The sequence below is a fragment of the Dendropsophus ebraccatus genome, chromosome 2 (genome assembly GCF_027789765.1).
Source record: "Dendropsophus ebraccatus isolate aDenEbr1 chromosome 2, aDenEbr1.pat, whole genome shotgun sequence".
NCBI classification, from domain to species: domain Eukaryota; kingdom Metazoa; phylum Chordata; class Amphibia; order Anura; family Hylidae; genus Dendropsophus; species Dendropsophus ebraccatus.
Window position 1 is genome coordinate 133,568,719 of NC_091455.1, and position 20,570 is coordinate 133,589,288.

The 20,570-nt window shown below is 45.3% G+C and overlaps 1 protein-coding gene across 1 annotated transcript in view; it reads left to right on the top strand.

Moving 5' to 3' along the window:
• Nucleotides 1–20,570, top strand: part of ULK4 (unc-51 like kinase 4) — a 653,509-nt gene that overhangs the window by 50,924 nt on the left and 582,015 nt on the right. The window contains exons 13-14 of the mRNA XM_069959686.1: nucleotides 13,335–13,439; nucleotides 13,916–13,976. Coding sequence (XP_069815787.1) covers nucleotides 13,335–13,439; nucleotides 13,916–13,976 — 166 coding nt within the window. The remainder of the gene's footprint in view (nucleotides 1–13,334; nucleotides 13,440–13,915; nucleotides 13,977–20,570) is intronic.

A 20,570-nucleotide genomic window follows, 5' to 3' on the forward strand; every position in this document is an offset into this window, starting at 1 on the left:
CCCCCTTATAGACGGTCCCCCTCCCGCCCCTCCCTTATAGATGGTCCCCCTCTTTCCCCCCTCCCTTATAGATGGCCCCCCCCTTATAGATGGTCCCCCTCTTTCCCCCCTCCCTTATAGATGCCCCCCCCCTATAGATGGTCCCCCTCTTCCCTCTCCCCCTCCCTTATAGATGATCCCCCCCCTTATAGATCGTCCCCCTCTTTCCCCCCTCCCTTATAGATCGTCCCCCTCTTTCCCCCCTCCCTTATAGATGGCCCCCTTCCCCCCCTACCTTATAGATGGTCCCCCTCTCCCCCCCCCCCTGCACAGCAGATAAAACAAAAACAAAAAACAGCACACAACTCACCTGCCCTCCGTTCCCCCGTCGAGCCTCTCTGGTCTGGTCCCGGCTGATGTGCGGCTGCCCGGGGTGTCCCGTCCTGTCCCCGGCAGCGCGCGCATCACAGAGCTCCCCGTGCGCCTGTGCCTGTGACTTCCGGCGCACGGGGAGCTCTCTGATGCGCGCGCTGCCGGGGACAGGACGGGACACCCCGGGCAGCCGCACATCAGCCGGGGGACTAAGGCTGCATTCCCACGTTCCGTGATCCTGACGGATCACGGACGTGGAATGCATGTACTGGAGCCCCCCCGCCCCCGGGAAGTATCTGTAATGAGATGCTGTGAGCGGGGGAGACTGTATTCATAAGCGCCGCGCTGTAGTATCAGCACCGCGCGGCTGATTTAGTACAGCGCGGCGCTTATGAATACAGTCTCCCCCGCTCACAGCATCTCATTACAGATACTGCCCGGGGGTGGGGGGGCTCCAGTACATGGTACAGTCAGGGCCGTTTTAATACATTGGTGGGCCCAGTGCACAGCCCTCAAGAGTGGGCCCCCCCATACCTTTCTGCACATTGTATAATGTACTGAATTTGCCCCCACACTGTATCAAGAGCCCCAATACATACAGTAGTTACCTTATAACACTATTTCCACCATTCAGTGATTACATATTACATAAAAACTGCACTAAACAAAACAGAAAGATATCACCATTGATACCATTACATAATACCGCCACACCATGACCCCTATCAGTACAAGCCTATAACAGAGTGAAGTTACATCCAGTGACTCACCGGAGGCGTCTTCTCCGATCAGAGTCTGTCACCTTTTCTTTTTCTCTCCATCCCGCCTGGGCCACCTTGAAGTCTTCTCCTGGCTGTGAATCTTCTCTCCAGAATCTGCCAGACAAATATTTTAGGCTCCAACACATACAGTAGTTAGGTCCCTTGTACCCCTATACAGTAGTTACACCCCTCTGTACTCCTACATAGTTACACCCCTCTGTGCCTCCATAGTTTTAAGGTGTCCCTGTAGTATATAGACCCTCATGTGCTCCTCCAGTTATATACAGCCCTCCTGTGCGCTCCCCCATTAGTATATAGCCCCCCTGTGCACTCTCCCCAGTAGTATATAGCCCCCTGTGCTCACCCACAATAGTATATAGCCCCCCTGTGCTCTCCCCCAATAGTATATAGCCCCCCTATGCTCTCCCACAATAGTATATAGCCCCCCTGTGCTCTCCCACAATAGTATATAGCCCCCCTGTGCTCTCCCACAATAGTATATAGCCCCCTGTGCTCTCCCCCAATAGTATATAGCCCCCCTGTGCTCTCCCACAATAGTATATAGCCCCCCTGTGCTCTCCCCCAATAGTATATAGCCCCCCTGTGCTCCCCCTCAATAGTATATAGCCCCCCTGTGCTCTCCATAATATATAGCCCCCTGTGCTCTCCCCCATAGTATATAGACCCCTGTGCTCCCCAATAGTATATAGCTCCCCTGTGCTCCCCAATAGTATATAGCCCCTGTGCTCCCCAATAGTATATAGCTAACCTGTGCTCCCCAATAGTATATAACCCCCTGTGCTCCCCCATAGTATATAGCCCCCTGTGCTCCCCCATAGTATATAGCCCCCTGTGCTCCCCAGTAGTATATAGCCCCCTGTGCTCCCCATAGTATATAGCTCCCCTGTGCTCCCCCATAGTATATAGCTCCCCTGTGCTCCCCCATAGTATATAGCCCCCTGTGCTCCCCCAAAGTATATAGCTCCCCTGTGCTCCCCCAAAGTATATAGCTCCCCTGTGCTCCCCCATAGTATATAGCCCCCTGTGCTTCCCAATAGTATATAGCTCCCCTGTGCTCCCCAATAGTATATAGCTCCCCTGTGCTCCCCCATAGTGTATAGCCCCCTGTGCTCCCCCATAGTATATAGCTCCCCTGTGCTCCCCAATAGTATATAGCCCCCTGTGCTCCCCCATAGTATATAGCCCCCTGTGCTCCCCCATAGTATATAGCCCCCGTTCTTCCCCATAGTGTATAGCCCCCTGTGCTCCCCCATAGTATATAGCTCCCCTGTGCTCCCCCATAGTATATAGCCCCCTGTGCTCCCCCATAGTATATAGCCCCCTGTGCTCCCCCAAAGTATATAGCTCCCCTGTGCTCCCCCATAGTATATAGCTCCCCTGTGCTCCCCCATAGTATATAGCCCCCTGTTCTCCCCCATAGTATATAGCCCCCTGTGCTCCCCATAGTATATAGCTCCCCTGTGCTCCCCCATAGTATATAGCTCCCCTGTGCTCCCCCATAGTATATAGCTCCCCTGTGCTCCCCAATAGTATATAGCCCCCGTTCTCCCCCATAGTATATAGCCCCCTGTTCTCCCCCATAGTATATAGCCCCCTGTGCTCCCCAATAGTATATAGCCCCCTTACACCCCCCCCCCCCCCCCCCCCCCCCGTAGTATATAGCTCCCCCTCCCATATAACATTGAAAAAAACAAACACTGTTACTCACCTGGGTCCACGCGTTCCTCTTCTCTTCCCTCCTGTGGCCGCACTTCCTCCGGTCACAAGAGGCTGCACTCCCCTCACCCTCGCGCCGACGCTCCAGTGACGTCGGGCGCTAGAGGGAGAGCGCGGCCTCTTGTGACCGCAGGAAGTGCGGCCACAAGAGTGAGTGACTGACAGGGAGGGAGCCAATGGCTCTCTCTCTGTCAGTGTCGCTGCTGCTGCAGCGCTGAAGCGCCGCAGCAGCAGCGGACGGGGGCAGCGGCGGACGGGGGGGCCCTGCAGGGGGCGCCATGGAGGGGTAAGTAGATTACCCATCCATGGCGCTCCCCCCTGACAGGCTGGTGGCCGGAGCCCTGTGCGACCGCACTGGTCGCACATAGCAACGGCCGGCCTGCTCGGGGGGGCCCCTTTAACCAGGGGGCCCGGTGCACGTGCACCATGTGCCCTCTGGTTAAAGCGGCCCTGGGTACAGTCAGTGGCGGATTATAATGTGGGCGGCCGCCCGAACCGCTCATATTATAATCTGCCACTGAATGCCGCCCCCATGGTGACAGCTGGTGGCGCCGCCTGAGGCAGACGATTCAGGTCGCCTCATGATTGCGGCGCCCCTGGATATTGGTAATTTACATACAGAGTTAGTGTTTTCGAACTTGCTTTCTGGGAGGTATGTGTAATGTGGAAACAGAGTATTTATATGTCTGGGAACACTACTGTCTGTATTATGTGGTGTTACTAGCCTCTGGCACAATTTTGTGTTAATTGGTTTCCTTTAAAGGGAAACAATCGGCACGATGGTGCTGATATTGTTCCCACCAGTAAAGTATAGATCTACTGTGCAGCTCGCGGATCATACCAGCTTTGCCTGCAGCAGTAACTTTACAAAGGGGAAAAAGATGTTATATTACTGCACACAAGATAGGAGAGAGGTGCCAACTTGTGGGTAGCTGCCCGTGACTAGTCACAGCTCTCTGCTTGCCAGCACGCAGAGCAGGAATGATTGACAGGCGGAGAGACCCATTAGCTGCCTCTCTGTCTGTCAATCATCACGACACTGCACGTTGACAGACAGAGAGCCGTGACTAGTCACAGATGGCTTTCTGCCCAGATTGCCATTTGCCACCCCTCTCCTTGTGCCCTCAATTAAAACCACCTTTTCTCTCATCTAATGCTACTGCTACAGACACACATTAGCTCTCTACTGTGCAGCTGGGAATCATATCAGCACAATCATGCTGATTGGTTCCCTTTAGGGCCCATTCACACAAGTGTAGCCCGAACTGCAGACTCTGCTTGAAGTTCAGCTTGTCTTATTCATTGAATAGGATGCCTTGTGCGCCCTCCACTCTCCGATGAAACAATTGCATGTTAATTATTTTGGCGGAGGGCGCACAAGACATCCTATTCAATAAATAAGTCAAGCTGAACTTCAGGCAGAGTATGCGGTTCGGGCTACACTTGAAATTCAGTGAGAACGGGCCCTAAAAGTGTACTTTTGGTGATTTTTGTGCAGCACTGTGCATGATAGTTATCTTCTTAATATACATGAGTTTTAAATTTAACATCCTAATATGTTACCAAGAACCTGCCCTCCCTGCAGTTTGCTATATAAAACTATGCACTATGAACTTCTCAATCTTATTCATAGCTCCAATCTCTATGCAGAATTCAAAACTGATGTATACTAGAAAAATGATCGTGCACAGTGCTGCACAATAGTAATTTATCAAAAAATTGCAGATACAATTTCTTTTTATATATGCAGTAATATTTGCTAGAATATAATGATTCTGCTAAGGCATACTTTGTTTATGCACCCTGTACCCCACTAAGGCCCCTTGAAGCACTGTGTTCTCTCCATTAGCTATACTATGAGAAGCTATTACAGCATGTGCTGCATAAAATAATATGAAATTTGTTTTCTCACATATTTATACAGAAGAACCTCATATAAAATTAGAGGTTTGGTATGGAACTGTAGCAGATCAATACAACACAGCCATGTGCATAAGGCCTAAGAAGTATTTTAAGAATTTGTTCAGTCCGTACTACACTTTCCACTGAACTATGTACATCTGACCACTTTATAGCCCTCATTACTTCAGCATGCTGCTGAAAAGTCGGAGAAGTGGGATCTTCCCCTGAGATGCCTGGCCCTGCCTCTCACAAATTATAGACAACTCTAATGTCCAGTCTAAAAACTGCTAGAGTTCTTAGTCATTGGTGAGAGGCACAGCCAGGTAAGCTCCCATAATAGGGAGCTTGGGGAGGATCCTGTCTCTCCAACTCTTAAGCAGCCAGTGGCCAAGACATTAAAAAGTGCATATGTATGACTGAAAGCATAGGTACTGGTCATGTATGCTCTCCCCTTCCCAGTTCCTGTTTTGCTAGCTCAAAAAAGCTGTCAGTTTTCCCACTAAATGATTACAAAATTATGTTTTGCATGATCTTACATTTATTATTGGGACAACACCTTAAACTATATGTGCGGTACTAGTTTCTTGTCTTGAATTCCTAATGAAATTACTGACCTTTACTGATTAAATTCAGAACATGTGCAGAAAGGAGACTGATGATTTCCTTGCATGCATTCATGCTTCCTATTTGAATCTGTCAGTTATTTCAATATTTTTTTTGTTCTTTTTTAACCCCTAAGTGCTGCAGCTAGTTTGGGTTTTAAAGTGACACTGTCACCTCCTTTTTGCATTCTGACATCTCTACACAGGTGTAAGGGGTAAATTTAGTGTTTTTCATACCTTATTTTATATCATACGTCATGGTGCTTGTTCAAGTAAAAAGTCATCTTTTATCAACTGCAGATTGTGTTAAGTGGGCGGGGCCTCGTGACATTACCACCACTTAGCCCTGCCCACAACGTCACAGTTGGTCCCGCCCCCTCGCCGACCATTGGAACAGGCTGGCCGAAAGGTCTAGACCCCACCCCCTTTACGGCAGCCAACCAATGGGCGTCAAGGGGACGGTGCCGTTGTGCGCAGGGCTAAGTGGCGCAAATGCCGCGAGGCCACGCCCACTTAATACAATCTGCAGTTGATAAAAGGACACTTTTTACTTAAACAAGCACCATGACGTATGATATGAAATAAGGTATGAAAACTGCTAAATTTACCCTTTACACCTGTGTAGAGATGTCAGAATGCACAAAGAGGGTGACAGTGTCACTTTAATGCCGAAGCTAAATCTGACCTGTCTCACTATATGTGGTTATAGCGTTATATGTTAGCAATTTTTGAGGTTTTTTGTTACATATTGTACTTTATATTAGTGGCAAAATGTGGTCACTATCTAGTGTGTTTTTTTGTGAAAAAACATCAAATCTTTTATTTTTCCTGTTTTTTAAATATCAAACGTACAATATTCAGCATGCGGTAAAATAGCATAATTATTGTATTCTCTAGGTCACAGTTATGTTGATACCAAATTAGCATAGTTTTTTTTTTTTTTTACTATTACCACTCTGGCATGGCTGTGTTGAGGCTTCACACTAGCAACGGCTCCTGGGATTGCCATGACGCTGGTTGAAGGGAGCTTTGTGCGGTAACGGGGCTGTATCTGATATTGTGCGCCAGTTGCATTTATTGTGTCCCCACCATAAAAAAGCTGATGGGGACAGAATAAAGCCCAGTAGTAACCGTAATAAAAAGCCGCCGTAAGGGGTTAAGTAAGATATGAAACTATAAATTATTATTAGAAACATAGACAACATCGTCTGCCCTATGGTAAAACTGAAATATTATCTATGTTGCTTTAGCAAGTACAATGACAACGGTGGGCAACTTTTATTTTAATTGACAGCTTTTTAACCTTTTTTTTTTTTTTTTTTCCTTTTTAATTAAATGTTCTTACAAGAGCTCTGTTACCATTCTTATAATGCTTTTATTTTTTGGTCTATGGGGCTGTGTCAGGCGTAATTTTTTTGCTCCATGATCTGTACTTTCTATCAGTACCTTGCTTGCATATATGCAACTTTTTAAAATTTTTCTGGGTTTTATGTGAGCAAATATCAGCATTTTTGCACTTTGGCAATTTTTTTTTGCGCTTACGCTGTTTAACCTCTTAAGGACGCATGACGTACCCGTACGTCATGTGCCCGTAAGGTGTTCAGAGCGGGGCCGCGCGGTGACCCCGCTCTGAACCGCCGCGGTTCCGGGTGTCCTTGTAGCCCGGGATCGCGGGTAATACCGTAATCAGATGCAGCTGTCAAACATGACAGCTGCATCCGATTACCGGATGCAGCACTTCCCTAGTGTCTAGTGGGGGAGATCGCTCCTCCGTCCCGGACTGCGTTACTGCTGCCGGCCGGGGACCGCTCCAAGATGGCGCCGTCCCCGGCTCGGCCCTCGTTTGTTTTCTGCTGCAGGGGGGCTTCTAGTATATGTGTAAAAAAAAAAAGTATTGTTATAAGTAAAAAGCCCCCTCCCCTAATAAAAGTCTGAATCGCCCCCCTTTTCCCAGGTTTTAAATAAAAGTAAATAAATATATAAATAAACATGTTTGCTATCGCCGCGTGCGTAATCGCCCAAAATATTTATTAATCACATTAATCACAAGCGCAAAAAAATACTAAAGTGCAAAATTGCACATTTTTGGTTGCATCAAATCCAGAACATTTTTTATAAAAAGCGATCAAAAAGTCGTATATGCTCAATTAAGGTACCGATAGATAGAACACATCATGGCACAAAAAATGACACCTGACACAGCCCCATAGAGCAAAGGATAAAAGCGTTATAAGCCTGGGAAGGGAACGATTTTAAGGAACGTATATTTGTTAATGTTTTGAATTTTTACCGGCCATCAGATAAAAGAAAAGTTATACATGTTATATATCATTTTAATCGTAACGACTTGAGGAACATGGATAACAAGTCAGTTTTACCCCAGGGCGAATGGCGTAAAAACACAGTCCCCCCAAATAAAAGAAATGCTTTTTTTTTTTTCAATTTCACCACACTTTGAATTTTTTTTCTGGCTTCGCAGTGTCCTTTATGCAAAAATTCAGCCTGTCATTGCAAAGCACAATTAGTGACGCAATAAATAAGGGCTCATTTGGGTTTCTAGGTGGAAAAATGCAAGTGCTATGGCCTTTTAAACACAAGGAGGAAAAACCGAAAACGCAAAAACGAAAATTGGCCCCGTCCTTAAAGGGTTAAAGTGTAACTGTCATTTCAGTGTCATTTTTCTGAAAACAATAAATAGCTATAGTACAAGCGATTTTAAGAAACTGTAATAGGTTTTATTTACAAAAAGAGTTTTCTTCTGTACAGAAAAAGCAGTTTTTCTTGCTTCCCTTCCCCCTTCAGAATAAGCAGGATTTCTCTGTCCATTATATGGCTATGGAGAGGGGAGGGGCTGAAAGAAGTGAGTGAGTACGGAGAAGTCCTGCACAACACCCTGCAATCTTCTCTCAGCAAGTTCCTAGATAAGCACTGACCTTTCTGACCCCTGAATCCAGCATTTTAGATGCCCAGACAGTCTACAAACAGCTGACCTCAATGTCTCCTCTTCCTGCTCACTCATTTCCCCCGGCCCCTCCCCCCTTCATAGGGATATAATGGACACAGCAGAACCCGTCTTCACTGGCTTCTCTGTAACGAAGACTGCTTTGCCTTATAATGCACAGATAAGAAGTGAGGGGGGAGGCTCTGAAATTGCTTTTTGAATACAGAAAGGCTTTTTTGACTAATAAAACCTATTATAGAGTTTCTTAAAATCGCTTATACTACTGATTTCTGCAACAACAAAAAAAGACAGTTACGCTTTTATAAGATCTGGAATGCTATAATTTAAAATATTGGGTAATTCCACATGCAGCGATAGCAAATATGTTTATTTATCTATTTTCATTTTGATTTATAAAATGGTAAAAGGTGGTGATTTCAACTTTTTCAACTTTTGGGATGGAACTTTTTATTAATGAAAAGAAACTTTTTTTTTTTTTTTTTTTACACTATAATTTGAAGTTTCCCTGGGGGACTTCTATGATGACTCCACTAATATCTCTTAGAGATCAGTGCAATACATAAGTATTGCATTGATCTGTGAGATCAGTGCTTATTTACTATTGGCTGCTTGAGCAGTCTGCCCACTAGACCACAACAGATGTGGTTTTAATAACCTTTAAATGCTGCTGTCATTTTTTGACAGCTGCAGTTAATAGGCTAATTAGCTGGGCAAAGAGATCGACCCACGTCCACTAATAGCCATGGTCCTCAGCTGCTATTAGCAGGAAATGCGTGATTCAGAGTGGGGGCATTAAATAGCCTAGGGTGCCCTGATTACACACTTTTTTAGTTTTTCACTTTGTACATCCTTCTGTTCCTGAGATGTGATTTTATAGTTTCTCTGACAATCCAGTTATTAGTCAGATGGGTGTGAATTAAATTTTAATAGGAGTAAATATCAGATCACAGGTGTGATTATACAGTCAAGGGGTGTGAATGTTTTGCATTAAGGAGCGTGTATGCCTAATACATACCCCCTGACTTTATATCACATCCATCACCTGACTGATATTCATTCCTTTTATAAAAATGAAGTTCACACCCATCTTACTATTAACTGAAATTAACCTTATACATATGGCCAAACTGCGGTCCATGGTGATTGCGGGGGGGGGGGGGGGGGGGCGGAGGCGATTGCGGGGGGCGGGGCTAGCCACGGGCGATTGCGGGGGCGGAGCTAGCTGCAAGCGATCTGGGCTGGGGGTGACCGGGTGGCTGCTGTTAGAGAGGGATGCAGTTCGGGGAGAGGCGGAGGCGATTTCGGGGGGCGGAGCTAGCCGTGGTCGATTGCGGGGGGCGGCGGAGCTAGCCGTGGTCGATTGCGGGGGGGCGGCGGAGCTAGCCGCGGGCGATTGCGGGGGGGCGGCGGAGCTAGCCGCGGGCGATTGCAGGGGGGCGGCGGAGCTAGCCGCAGGCGATTGCGGGGGGAGGCGGAGCTAGCCGCGGTCGATTGCGGGGGGGCGGAGCTAGCCGCGGTCGATTGCGGGGGGCGGAGCTAGCTGTGGGCAATTGCGGGGGGCGGAGGTGATTGCAGGGGGGTGGAGCTAGCCGCGGTCGATTGCGGGGGGCGGAGCTAGCTGTGGGCGATTGCGGGGGGCGGAGGTGATTGCAGGGGGGGCGGAGCTAGCCGCCGGCGATTGCGGGGGCGGAGCTAGCCGCGGGGGGGCGGAGGCGATTGCGGGGGCGGGGCTAGCCGCGGGCGATTGCGGGGGCGGAGCTAGCTGCAGGCGATTGCGGGGGGCGGAGGTGATTTCGGGGGGCGGAGCTAGCCGCGGGCAATCGCCGGGGGATGGGGGGGTGCTGAGCTGCGGGATGCCATGGGTGATGGGGGGCGCGGTTGGTTGTGGGCCAGGGGGCTGTGTGCTGCGGGTGAGTGCTGCTGGGAGGCTCTGGGCTGGGGGTGACCGGGTGGCTGCTGTTAGAGAGGGATGCAGTCACAGCTGCGCTGATCATTGTCTCCCTCTGTAACAGCAGCCACCGCATCAGTGTTCTCAGTCACTTCACTGTGCTGGGACTGAGGACATGTGATGCCGACACGGAGGGTGGGGGCCAGGAGCAGGGAGCGGTGTCGGAGTGGACTGAGGTCTGATGATTCTATGCAATCCGTGGGGGTGAATGCAGCTGGATAACAGCAAAACTATGCAGAATCCTTAATAACTGTATATTGGAAAGATGGAAAGCTACGGGTGGGCAGCGTATTAATGCAAAAATAATTTTGGGGGGAATACCCCTTTAAATAAAGGGCACCAGCGGTTTGGGGGGAGGGGGGGAGGTTTTTGGATATAGTATCACTTTAAAGAGGTTTTTGAGGCTTAGACAAACATTGCCACTCCTCAGTGGGAGTTGTTTGCCGCAAAGTTTCTTTGAAGTCAATAGAGCTGAATTTTAATACCATGTGTAACCTGATAGGGGTGGTGCTGTTTTTGCCCAAAATAAATAGCTGTTTTTTTTTCTTATCCTGGATAACTCCTTTAACTGGAATCTGTTATGTTAAACAAGCAGTAGATTTTCCAGCAGCGTGTTATAGAATAGGAAGTGCTGAGCAAATTCTTATATAATTCTATGGGTACAGACTCTGAGATTAGAAGTCCAGTGGGCTAGTGATTTGTCAACAAATAGACATCACGACTCGCGCTGTAAGCGACTGTCAATCTGCTAGATAGGCGTTCACTTACTGGGCCTATTACACAGCTCGATAATCGTTTAGCAAGGGCTGCACATCTACATTACCAGTTCATGGTCCCTGTGTTGTTCTGTCCTCTGCTCGCTTCTCAGAGCCGGTGTGGTCCTGGACAGTGGTTGGCTGAGCAGCCTGTCCTTTCAGAGACCCACTGTAAAGCTACTGTACAGCCGCTGCTCGGGGAAGCAAGTGAAGGGCAGAAGAACACTGGGACCATGGACCGGTAATGTATGCAGCTTACTAATGTTTTTTGTGCACAGTCGTAAGCCATAGGCTGCGCTTCTTTATTATACGTAGTAATGCACAGACAGTGGACGATGATTTTAGGTCAGGACCGAAAGACACAATCAATCGATGATTGTTCTCATTGGCTGATTGTTGTCTCTATTACACGGAGTGATAATTGGTCTGATTGTAACCAGTCTCTTCTCAGAAGAAAAACAACTCTCCATGGTTATCCTTCAGCCAGCTGCAAATCCACTAAACCATTAGCTGTTATTTTGTATTCTCAGCATAGGGGATAACAGATTGCGGGATGTCTCGGATGTGTTATAGTTCCAGCTTGACCTGGGTGGGATATTGGCAACACCTTCATTTCTGCAGCAGGTGTCACTGTTGCACCTTTTTACTATACCATTTGCGTTATACAATGTTAAATAGGGACAGCATAAAAATAAATCTATATATCTATATCTTTGTGTGTGTGTGTATATATATGTGTGTGTGTGTATATATATATATATATATATATATATATATATATATATATATATATATATATTAGAATACAGCATTATTTTCTCTACTTGGTGATTTAAGATGTTGAGCCATAATAGCATTATTACTATTAATATCATTATGTTACCAGCAGATTCATAATCATTTATTTTACAAGCAAGAGAAAAAATTTTATTATTCATATTCAGCAATGACTTGCGTCCATCCAATTTAGCCTGTTATCCAGCAGTGTTACAGAGATGTATAACCTGCAATTTATAATGTGCAATATAAGTTGCTATGTGTTTGATCTTTGAGTAGCGTATTTAGTGAGGTCATTTTTTAACAGTCTTGAAAACAAATTATCCATTTATCTCCTTATATATTGGATTACTGTAGTAATTTATAAAGCTTAAACTGGTTGTTCACTTAGGTTTATTTTCTATGTATAAAATCATGTTGCGTTTCTTTCGTCAGCCAAAGCTAAACCTCTACACTCTTGTTATTATAGTTTGTTAAATCACATAGTGATTTTCCATGTTTACACTTTGACATTGCTGTAATTGCATGGTCTCGACTGAATAAAAACTTATCCTTATGTGACTGGCTCCTAACTCTGTACAGTGGATATAAACAGTCCGCACACCCCTGTTAAAATATATATATTTTTTAATGATTTCACAACCCAACTTGCCTGGCTGTGCGGGCTGTGGCTGCTGGAGAGGATGATGTCAGGGGGACACTGAGGGACACTGAATATCCATCTGCCATCATCCTCTGCAGCAGCCACAGCCCGCACTGCTCTGGGAGTCGGGTCGTGACATCACCATGTTATCCAGGAAGTAAAGCCTTGATGCAGTAGTAAGTACAGGGAAAAAAGCACTTTATGTGCATTTCCCGTAATAAGTGTACATTGGTAATTTACATAACTTTGGGCAGGGGGGCAATACAATACTTTCATAAATTTTTCAAAATTTCAAAAAATTTCACCAGACTTCTCCTTTAAGGATCCACAGTGGATTTTGTTGCAAATTTGCAGTGTGAAATCCGCTGCAGATCTGTTACCCTTTTACTGTTTTTGGTCACCTTTCTTTTTGTGTATATATCTTTTACCCTATTCTCAGGTTTTTAGGCTATTGGTAAATAAAGAAACACAGTGTATGTTGGTTAGGAGGAAAATATCCAAAAGCAAACGAGCAAAACCCTTTTCAATAAGTAATGCAGTGGTCACTGAGGGCCACATTTACCAAGAGTCTCTTATCTTGTGCCAGTCTAACAAAGCAGAACGTTGTATATATTTAAAAAAAAAAAAATAATCACTCAATTTGGTAAAACTGAAAAGTCACATTTTATGTGCAAATGTGGTGCACATTATGATTTGCAAAATGGTTTGGAACAATTTCTCATAGTGTTTTTTTTTTTTTTTTTTATCGTGATAATGGTAATACCTGTTTGTCACTTTCGGGGGTGGGTTCTACGCTTCCCTTACCCTCTTCTAGATTTCATTCTAATTGTTTCTCATCCTTTGATTTCAACACGTTTTTTTCTTTATAGTAACATCTATTTATCTACCATTTTAAGGTTGAGAGCATATGCACAGATCAGGAGGATCTGGAAAAAAAGATTAAAAGTCTTCTGTTCACGGACTCTGATCTTATTGTGTCCCCTATTATAGATAACCCAAAGGTAATTTCTTTTTATGGTTAAAATTTTTACATCCTATATAGATTAAACATGTCTTTCAACATATGCTTTAGGGGACTTCTGTATTAGGAAGGTGTCAGAGATGCCAGTGTGATGGCTGTGGAATGCTTGTATATTTTTTCTCAAATAGTTTAACATAATTAAGAATTCCATATAATTTGCTCCTGTGGTTTTTCCACTTTCATGGTTCTTCCAGTGAAACTCTGATTTTGGGCATGGACAGTTGATATTGCACGCTGGTTGGTTGATACAGTTGCAAATGCAACCATATAAAGCTTGGGGAATATGGTTCAGGAGCTCTATTCCAATTATTCGGGTGCATGCACAGTACACATTGAACCTTATACGGTTGCCTTGACAACAGTATCACCCAGCATAGCCATCAACCTCTATGTCAGAACAGAAAAAAAGAACTTTCTAAAAGTTTTTTTTTTTTTTTTTGCTTACTTTTCTTTAAGATTATAAAGCCAACTCCAGTGAGATTTGATGGAAAAACTCTGGGCCTTCCTGCACATACAGGTAAGAATTTTCATTTTCATTTTCAAGTTTTCACACTAAAAGCAAAGTACAAAGCACTCCTAACATGGGGAAGTTTGAAAAGTTTTCTGTACAAATCAAATACAAACAAGAGGGGGGGGGGGGTCTTAATTAATTAGTCAAAAAGATGATAATGACTTATACGCATTAGTTTCCACATCTTATGCCCAGTAGAACCAAGTGTGAAGAAAGTGGTTATTGTAATCATACAGTTAAACAGCCAGATCCTCCATGCAATAGACTTCTTCTACCTTCCTCAGCCAGAAGGCCATAGTTGGGGCTTCTAGTTGCCTCCTCAGTTCCAGTATGAATGCTTTTTCTGCATTCACCATGTGTCGGACAACTAAGTGTCAATATGTGAACCTGAGGGAACCTTGGGGAAAATTTAATGGAAGAGGGAAGGTATGCAGTACCAGTTGCCTCTTGTTGGCAGCTTTATATGGAAGCCAAATTAACCATTGTGAGGATGTAGTTTGTTTAAGAATGTAAGAATAAGATATCAAGCTCTTGTTCCCCTGAATTATGGGTAAGACAGGGGTGGTAATCTCAGAGAGGCTATGGTCACTTAAAGGATGGGGTCATTGTAACGGTATTACAGTGAGGTGCATCCGTCAAAAGGGCCTCAAAAGGTTTGAGATGGGTGTTCAGGTGGTGCAGCAAGAGGGTAATACAGCCAACCAAGGCTGTGAAGTTGGTAAGCTGCAGCTCTGACACCAACTTTTTTTTTAATTTATTCACTTCTGTTTAAAAATCTCAAGTCTTCCCACACTCACCAGCCACTGCACGCGTTGCAGGAAACTCTGCCCCCACCTTATCCTCAGTCTGACACAGTGCTTTCCACTGCCAACCTCGCCCGAGACAGGAACTGTCCAGAGCAGCAGCAAATCTCCATAGAAAACCTCTCCCCGCTCTGGACAGCTTCCGCCCCAGACAGAGGCGACAGCAGAGAGCACCATGCCAGACCGAAAAGAAAACAACATCTTCTACAGCACACGCAGCAGCCAGCGAGCACGGGAAGACCCAAGACCTTTTTTTTTAATGATTTTATTTGTAACATATAAAACTACATAAGAACTCTTAAGGCGAATACACAGGGGATCTATCATGCCAGCAGAGAAAAAAAAAAAAACAGAATAAAATTCTTGCATGACCTTAGTTCCTGTTTATGAAGTCAGCTGGTCAAGGTTAACAAAGCAGGAAAAAAGAACAAAAGGTAAAGATGTGAAAAAAACCCACTTAATTTATCTGACATTGGAACACTATATAAAGACTACTTATTCCCTACCATACCCTCCACTTAATCCCTCACCCCCCCCCCCCCCCCCCCCAAGCCTCTCGGAGATGCGGGAAATAAGCACTAGGGGAAAACAAAAATAATAATTAACTAAATACTAATAAATAAATAAATAAAATATATATATATATATTATACATACACAAAATAGCAACAATTATACATAGTACATCTTAGTATCTTCTCCTATCTACAACTCGGCAGAATAAGAACAGGACCATACACCATACTACTGCTTTATCACCACTACTCTACCTACCAACTGCCTTCCCTTTTTTCTTCTTTGCTAACCAAAACTGATATCTTTTAATCTTATTAACAAGGGCTATCCATTCTTCTAAAGCCGGAAGTTTGCTCCCCAAACCATCTTCGTATGACCAATATCTTAGCTATTGAAACAACTTTTTTTCAGTAAAGAGCCTTGCCCACCATCATTCACAAACCCTCCCAACACTACCCTCACTTCCTCTTCTCCAACCACAAGACAATTCCCTCCAAGTATCTCACAGTAGCTGTCCAATATACTTGTATTCTGAGGCAGGACCACAGAAGACTGATTTCGTCGTCTGTCCAAAAATGAACCTGTTTATTCTTTGGATGGACGACGGAATCCACCCGTGCATATAATGGAGTCTATGACACGGGCTGAGACGCGCATGCCCGCCACTGTCCGTGAGCGGGTGGGAGCTGTGGAATGCACCACATTGAGGACAGAGTCTAGTGCTACACTACTTATGGCTTTTCCTCCTCCAATTTTTCCCGGACCATCCCTATCTAATAGGGCCCAGTGCTTTATTACTGATATATGGAGGAATGGCTTCACCCTGTGTAACTAAATGTATGGGAGAAAATCTTTTTCTGTTGTGTTTTTTATTATATAAATAAGCTGCTTAGATAGATAGAACATAGAATATGCTAATGAGTAACATATTTAAAATTTATATGAAAATTCAATAATAAAATTTTGAAAGATCTTTTTTTTAAAAAAGCTTCAGTCAACCAAAACTAGCTCCACTCCACGGCCCTGCAGCTTTTCAGTAGGGTGCTAACCCCAAGGTTGCAGTTAGACTTGGCCAGAGGTGTACATTAATTATGGGAAATGCTCATATACTGCTATTTCCCTTAATTTAGTGTATCAGGAAGTGTTAGAATTATCTCTGAAGCAGTGACGTCACGACGAAAGGTGTAATTCCTATGGAGTGGCCAGCAAGGGGCGCTCTCTATATAGAAGTCAATGAGTACCATTGACTTCTATATATAGTGCGCCCCTGCTGGACCCTCCATAGGAATTACAGTGTATGTAATGTAATGTTATGCACTGTACTTTTGTGACTTCATGAATACATTTATGGAATACTTTGGGGAGCAAGTGTCCTTGCTCCCCAAAGTATCCCATAAATGTATTCAATGAATACATTTGCTGGGCTCCGAGCAGGGAGGGAGAGAGGTGCCATCTACCTCTCCCCTCCCTGCTCGGTGCTGGTAACATATACAAAGTACTATTCCCCCATTATCTGCAGACAATGGGGGAGTAGTACCTTTTGCTATCCCTATCACCCGCCCGCTCCGCCGCCGCCGCTCACACAGGGGCTGCTCTTCATGCCCCCCGCCGCTCCCTCTCCTCCTCCCGGCTTCAAACTTACTATTGCGCCGCTGATTTCCCCGCCGCTCGCGCCGGGGACACCAGGAAGCGCCGTACTCCCGGCCGGGGTGGGGGCGGGCTGACGCAACCGGCATGCAAGAGCTGAGAGCGGCGGCCAGATAGTGTGAGGAACGGGCGGGCGGGAGTCAGCGGCCGGCCGGATAGTGAGGAGCGGCGCGGGCGGCGGGAAAATCAGCGGCGCGATAGTAAGTTTGAAGCCGGGAGGAGGAGAGGGAGTGGCGGGGGGCATGAAAAGCAGCCCCTGTGTGAGCGTCGGCGGCGGAGCGGCCCTGATAGGGATAGCAAAAGGTACTACTCCCCCATTATCTACAGATAATGGGGGAGTAGTACTTTGTATATGTTACCAGCACCGAGCAGGGAGGGGGGAGGTAGATGGCACCTCTCTCCCTCCCTGCTCGGTGCCCAGCAAATGTATTCATTGAATACATTTATGGGATACTTTGGGGAGCAAGGACACTTGCTCCCCAAAGTATTCCATAAATGTATTCATGAAGTCACAAAAGTACAGTGCATAACATTACATTACATACATTGTAATTCCTATGGAGTGTCCAGCAGGGGCGCACTCTATATAAAAGTCAATGGTACCCTGCTGGACACTCCATAGGAATTACACCTTTCGCCGTGACGTCACTGCTTCAGAGATAATTCTAACACTTCCTGATACACTAAATTAAGGGAAATAGCAGTATATGAGCATTTCCCATAATTAATGTACATTAGAAAATTGTATAACTTTCCATAAGTAACAACATATAAAAAAAATAATTTTGGCCGGACTTCTCCTTTAAGGGGACCCATGGAGTGGTGTGGGAGGGGCGATTTGATCAGGTTTAGTTGCGATGAGGTAGGCATCCTGACCAAAAGGTAACTATTAGGGTCGACCTTTAAAAACAGTTGAAAGGGAAAGTGTCTAACAGTAGGCTAACAGGCCTTTTTCCCATGCCAGTTGCATGACTATTTCTTTCTGAAGATAAAAATATACCCTGCAGAGGATGTCACAGGGTCTGTTGATGTCTGTTGGGTGGGATCAGGGGTCCAATTCGATGTAAGAATCTTTGGGATCACCCAATTAGTGATTTGAAGATGACCATAATAGCAGATTGAAGCTTATCCTCGCCAATATCTTCAGGGAGCCCTCTCAGTTTGAGGTTATTACTGCGGCCCTTGTTTTCTAGGTCGTCAAAATGAAAAAGATAGCAATGTGGTGTAACCTGAGGGGTTAATGCAGATGGGGCAGTCCCTTTAGAGGTTTGACATGCTTCCAGTCCGGTAACAAAGGATATTCAGCTGTGGAAGTTTTAATTTTAACCATGTCTCTGCTGTGTTTCTCCTCTATCTGTGTATATTGTATAAATTTGAGGTCCGTAGTGCACATTTTGATGAAATTATATAAGCCCACCTGTCTTTGTACAGACTTACCTGTGTACTTTTTAGCTGCATCTTTTTAATAAATTCCTTTTAAAAATATCCTTTATGAAATATTTACTGCAGTTATCTAGCTGTGTGAGAAATTGTAACAATCAACATTGACTTGAGTTCTAGCAAACGTTCTTGCTTTAGAATTTTGTAAAGCTAGCCAAACGTATTAGATGGTTGTTAGCCAAGCACTCATTCGACCAACGGTTATCTCACCCATTAACGTTCTTAAAGGGCATGCATAGCTCAGATTTCCTTTAAATAGATACTGAAACATGTTTTTTTTTTCTTCTAATCTTTCTCTACTTTCTGATTATTTTTTTTGTACATTGTTATAGAGGCTGCCATTTTGCCCGACCTGCCTTTACCAGTATTTAGTGACATTTTTTTAAAGCAAGACTCATGGACAAAGATGACAATAGAGTGTCTGTTCCCTTGAAATGAATGTGAAGGATTACTGAGCATGCTCTGTGACCCTTGCTTAAGTCGTTCCACATACTGGTGCTATCTACTGGTGTCACCTGTCACTTTAATGCTGTACATATTATTTTACAGTAGTATCCTTTTATCACCACAGACAGAACAGGAGGTCTCATCTTAGTTTTAGGGCCATATTACACTTACAAGTGAGCGCTGATCTTCTAGATTGATGCTCACTTAGAGAACCTGTTACATGGTTCAAGAATTGTGCAATATGTGCTGAATGGGCTCTTGCTTTATATAGAAAATAAAAAACATTATACTTACCTGTCCCCCAGTGTCATGCTGCCTTTTCCCTGTTATCAGCCGTTGGCCGCGCATGACTATTACACTAGCGGTGCGCAGACAATTTTTAAACTTGCTGAAAGACAACAATCAGCCGATGATCTGCTCTTTGGCTGAGTGTTGTTTTTAATAATACAGAATGATATCTGCCCAAATCAGCATGATTCTGCAGCTAATAGCTCTGTACAATAAAACCATTAAATCTAGTGGTGAGCAGTGGCGGGACTACAGCCGTAGTGGCTGCTACGGGGCCCGCCGCCCGATCCTGTAATGGACTGGGCCCCCTGAGCAGACACTTGCTGCACCCAGCTGCCGAGCGGGTCTTCCGGGTGCTGCAACTGCCAAGCCACAGTGTATCCTGCAGCCCCCGTCCAGCGCCCTCTGATTCCTCTGCAGCCTTACAGGAATAGAGAACAGGGCAGGTGAGATTACCCCCAAAGAATCAGTCACAGAGTTCACATAGCAATAGTAGAATATATGTCCTCTAATCTTAAGCCAGTCCTCTTTCTTCCCAGAATCCAGAAGGACCTCATAAAGAGGTCTCGTCCCAGCCACCCACAAATTGTTAATATCTGGGGGGTCAGTTTTGATGTGGAGGGGCCAGTCATCTTTGACTCCTCTCGCAGTTAGAGAGACAACCAGTCCATTGTCAACTGACTCCAGTGATCTAGGTGGATCCACTGAACTTCTGCCATCCTGTAATCCATCTGGGTGGTCCATATTAACAAGGGCTCTAACTGTTCCCTCCATTTCCACAGTTTCTTCCACACAGTTCCTAGTTTCTGCATCTGAGAACCCTCTAGTAATATCATCATGCTCCAGGCTGCATTTAGCTTTATCAACACTGTCCATGCCTTTCTCAGTTGGCATATGGACAACAGCCTCCTCTGCTGGAGGTCCATCCTGCCTGGCAACACCAGAAACATCTTCAGCTCCTGCCTCACAGGGCCCTTTACATATATCACATTCTCCCACATCAGCATCTACTTTATCAATGGGAGTATACTCCACGCCAATGTCCATACCTTTGCTTCCAGGGTCCTGGACACCGGAGTCTTCCGACTCTACACAGCTTGTTCTGGACAGCTCCCTAATCCCAGGGTGGGAGGCTGCCCCTTTCACAGATTCTGTCTCCTCATACTGCTGAGACACAGAACCCATAGTTGCATGAACACAGTGTATTATTAAACTTGTAGGGGCAGTAGGGCTGACCACCCCATCGACATCAGGGTTCCTGGCATAACATCTACCAAGCAGAATATCTCGAAATGACAGTCAGTCTTTTGGGTACCCACCACCTCAGCATCAGTGGGTTCACAAGCGACCTCCTCCTTAGACAGTCCATTTAGATCTGTAGGTGTCTCCAGGGAGGGGTTACAGCAGATGTTAGTAATTGCAGCACTTTCCAGGCCCTTGGAACACTCCAACAATCCTC